Below are 4,435 nucleotides of genomic sequence, written 5' to 3' on the forward strand. Positions count from 1 at the left end.
ATCGCCACGTGTACTTCTAACGGAACATTGTGTTGCTACTTACTACCCGGGGTGGGGCCACCCTAGCAGAGTTGGAGTCTTGGAGATAAAGAGGAAAAATATGAAATAGGTTAAAGAGTACCGGAGAGCAATTCCATCTGCAATATAAGACGAGAGAGAGGAGTAAGAGTAGTTCATCATCTAACATCTCAGGTTTGCAAAGCAAAACAAAATGGGCTACAACACGATGTTGCAGATAACCGCTAAGCTCGAAAACCTCACCAATCTTCAACCAGCAGGTGGATGTGATGATCCAAACTTCCGGTACCGCTTCAAGGTCTTCTTCTCTCAATCCTCAAATGCTTCTTTCTTATTCAGATCAAGATCTGTTGCTCTTAAATATATTCTAGGTCTTCTTGATTTTGTTTTAGTATTTTTCATGTGTTCTTTCGATCTATTTGTTTGTTTCAGACCAACTCTGAAACTTCTTTTTCTTGATCGATCTGGTCGTGGCTTCTGAACTCTTGTTTGTTGTTTGTTTTTATTTCCTTTTAGATGAAATGCGAGGGATGTGGACTGCTTAGTGAGAAGGAATCTTGGGTGACCTTGAATGTAACTGTTCCAACTCCCAATTGCAGGGACACCACTAATCTGGTTCAGAAGGTCTCTCTCTTTCACTAGCTTTTGTCTTCTATGTTGTTAGAAACCTTCCACTCTCGTTCGCCATTGCCGTTTTCTTCTTGCGACTGGTAATCATTATTTCTCTACTTAGTTCCTTTAGTTGAATATCGTAAACTTTCTTTGAGAAAATCACTCTTGATCTTGATCTTGATCTTTGAGAATATCCATTTATGTGTGTGCTACGTATTTTGCAAACCGGAGAACTTTCTTCTCCTTATCGCCATTGATATTTTACTTTTGAGTGTGTTCTTCTCGTGCGAAAGCATCGCCGTCTGGGTTTGCAGACAGGAGTGCCAATGAAATCTTTTCCCGTACCGAAGTATCAATGCATGGCTGGCGCTGTCCTTGCCTGCGGCTGTGTCTGGCACGGCCAGCACATATCCATAACAGTGAACCTTTTCTTCATTTCGCTTTGCTTCCTTGTGTTCGACGCAAACCTATTTTTAGCCTCTGCATTTTTCTTTTAGGGGTTTTCTTCTTGTAGGAATTTATTTTTGAGGTTTAATTACATCAATTTCATTTTTGTGCTTTTTGCCAGTGCAAGAACTGTGGGAGACAAGGAACTTTGACAATGATCCCTGGCCATGGTCGCCCTCTGATACATTTAAACGGTCGATCTGATAGATACTCTCCGCTGATGTTATTTTATTGCAATGGACTTTCCCCTGAGGGTTTCGTTTTTGGACGTGGATGGAAAGCAGAATCTGTAAGTTCATATACTATCCGATATATAATTTGATAATTCCTGCAGCCCTCGGCATAATAGTGACTGAACTAATTAACTCATCATTGATATTATTCTTAATCAAGAAATTTGCCATTATAATTAGCTCAATTTGTTCTCATTTATGAGAATTTTGGATCCTCTTTTTGGGAAGGTTTTCATAATGAGTGCTAGTGAGTCACAGGATTTAGTAATTTAATATTCTAATTGAATAGATTAAATTCATAAGTATTTTTATATTCAAATATTACACATGATTAAATCTAAATGCTGTAATTTATTTGACCTTCATTAAAAGATTTCCTACAAGAAGAACAGTCAAATACGTCTAGAGACTGCAAATCCTTGGATAGACCTATCTTGTCTCTTATTTGCATTAGTATTGTTTTTATTTCATTTAGTTACTTAATCCATGAGGCAGTCCTACAAGATGAGGATACATTTTTACTTATTATGATTATGAAAATTCAAGCAACTGCTTTTTGCAATTCAAGCTCTTTTTGTTTCTTTTCAGAAAATGAATATCTTTTAAGTCTGTTTCCGTTCTATGTTTATTGATTTTCATTATTTTTGCTGGGATGTTCTCTACTTAATGTTCTTTACGAGAGTATCATAACTAATATTATTATTTCTTAAAATGTAGTTTAAATTATTGATACTCCCGTAAAGAACATTAAGTAGAGAAAATCAGAAGAGATCACCGGAGGGAACAGTTCAAAGAGATCACCAGCTTAAGAACGTCATAATCCAATGGTTAGAAATTCTTAGGGGACACATGGTGCTCATTGGTAGCTAACCAATGAATTGCCGCTAAACTAGGTGCTGCAAAAAATGTGAATCCATTTTTAGTTAAGAAAAGGAAAAGAAAAACTAGCTTCCTTTTTTACCCAAAAAATCTCCTTTTTTCCGTTTTGCATACTCATGGTTTTAAAGCATGCATTAGGAATTCTTAATGATGCATTGTATGTGCATATTTAGTAATTGATATTTTCATTTAATTGTTTCTGTGAAAAGGTTGAGCACAACATTAATGCACTCTAGTTAAAGCATATTGTGTCTCTCTCTCTCCTTTTGAAATTACACAAGGAACCAAGAGAAATCAATGCTTCATGCTAGTTTACAATGTCTATCCCTCTTCTTGTATCGTGTATATTTATAAATTAATTAAGTTATAAATAAAAAAAGCTTTTGACAATAATTCAAAACTAAGGGTATTTAAAATTAACGATATTAGGCACAAAGAGAAATTTATAATGGGTTATAAATTTGGAGGGTATATATGTAATAATAAAAAATGGAATCAAAAGTACAAAATTGAAAAGCTATTAATTTTCTTGCCAATATATAACCAAATGGGGCACGAAATTGGGGTTGGGGGTATTAAACCTTTATTTTTATTTATTTTTTATTTTTTTTGTCCTGTTTTTTTGGTACATATTAAATCTCTAGTACACTTCATTTCACTAAAGCTTAGTATGTTTTCAATTCCCTTGTTAAATGTATTTTTCCTAATTAAAGGTACACATGAATCTCATTTTTTCAGAGAGATGGAACAAAATCGTACAGTATTAGAAGCTTGACTAAAGGGGAGGACTACTCAAGCTATGATGAAGATGAAAAGTTCCCAATTAAGGTAATTAACCCGCGAGCTAAGTTTGAGAGGGTGAAAGGAAGATTTTTTTATTAGTGCATCTTTGGCATGGAAAAGACGCATTTCTCAAGTAAAGAGTAAAGACTTTCTGGGAGGATTGTATTTGTTTTGAATTTGAGGGTTAAGGTTTGCATATCATGCAGAAACATTATGACTGGATTTCAACAAAAATTGACAAATTGACAATACAGTTGGAAAACTATGCATTGCAGTAGTGACTGAAACACAAAGCCCTCTTTTGGTCTTTCACTCCCAATCTTACATTGCCAAGATGCCATCTTAATAGTCCCACATTGGGAGTTTTCTAAAAATCCATCTTTTTTATGTAAGCACGTATTGTACAAGTTTAATGCCGAGCTCCATAGCAAGAGCTTGTAACCAAGCGGGGCATTAAGGTGATTGAACGCTGGCTCAGCTCTAGTTGGGTTGGGTTTAATGGTGTAGCTTTGCTAGTCTGCCCATTCCAAGTGGGGAGTTGAATCATGTGGTTTAGGCGAAGGCTTACACTTCATGGTTCTTAGAGTGGAGGGTAATGCGCCAGGCTGGTTTCACAGAGCAGCGACAGCGATAACCTCCCACTCCCAGCAGTGGAAGGATAACAGGCTGGTGCACCTTGAACCCATTGTAACCCCACGAGATGTCCCTAATCGGACGGTCACTTTTTCCATTCGTCTTTCTTCTTTCTTTCCCTTTTCTTTCCCCCTTCTATCAGCTCTTTTCCATTCGTCTTTCTTCTTTCTTTCCCTTTTCTTTCCCCCTTCTATCAGCTCTTGTTGGGCTGAGTTTAATGGTGTAGCTAGCTTGTTGGTTTGGCCACCTCTAGTTTGGGCAATGCCCCTATCTACATTGAACTTTTCTCCTTGAAGTAATTAATTAGTTTGGAAGTCTGTAGAATATTTTCTTTTTTTATGTATGAGGTGTAACACAAAAAGACAATCAGAAAGGCGGATATAAAGAGCATAGAAAGCTGAACAGAACGTGCCAACAAGAGACTCTCTCTCTCTCTCACTCGTTCGTTCTTGTGCTGGTGCAAGATCTACACAACCAAGTAGTATACTCCGCCAGTTGCTAATGTGATATATGATATATATCTGTACGTCTTGGTTAGTATTTTCATGGCTAAATCAAGGCTAATGGTAATAACAGTCAATTAAATTGAGGCTGTGTCGACCCCTTAGTTGATGAACGATTCTAGCACCTGAGTAGTAGTTGATGCAGGAGATTATAGTGAAAAATCTACAGTTAAGGTTTCCAGGTTTAACTCCGGCCACGCTGTGAGTTTCTAGTCCCTCCCATGAGGGGCTATTACTTCTAGTTTCATTGAACCCTAAAAGTGGTGTAACCCTTTCTTCTTCTTTTTATCTTCCACTTTCTTTCTTGAATTATTTGGCTCTTGATCC

At 36.9% G+C, this 4,435-nt stretch overlaps 1 protein-coding gene and 1 non-coding gene across 2 annotated transcripts; both read left to right on the forward strand.

The window, feature by feature from the left end:
* Nucleotides 1-226: 226 nt before the first annotated feature.
* LOC148999283 (uncharacterized) lies at nt 227-3,250 on the forward strand. Its single transcript, XM_089141313.1, has 5 exons — nt 227-316; nt 535-642; nt 1,199-1,366; nt 2,928-3,017; nt 3,179-3,250. Exons 1-5 carry the CDS (start codon nt 227-229, stop codon nt 3,248-3,250), a joined length of 528 nt encoding a protein of 175 aa, XP_088997439.1.
* Nucleotides 3,251-3,386: 136 nt separating this feature from the next.
* LOC148999284 (signal recognition particle RNA) lies at nt 3,387-3,698 on the forward strand. Its single transcript, XR_016170984.1, has one exon.
* Nucleotides 3,699-4,435: the final 737 nt, after the last annotated feature.

Source organism: Hakea prostrata, unplaced genomic scaffold (genome assembly GCF_041222555.1).
Source record: "Hakea prostrata isolate BN-2017 unplaced genomic scaffold, UWA_Hpros_2 contig_18, whole genome shotgun sequence".
Lineage (NCBI taxonomy): Eukaryota > Viridiplantae > Streptophyta > Magnoliopsida > Proteales > Proteaceae > Hakea > Hakea prostrata.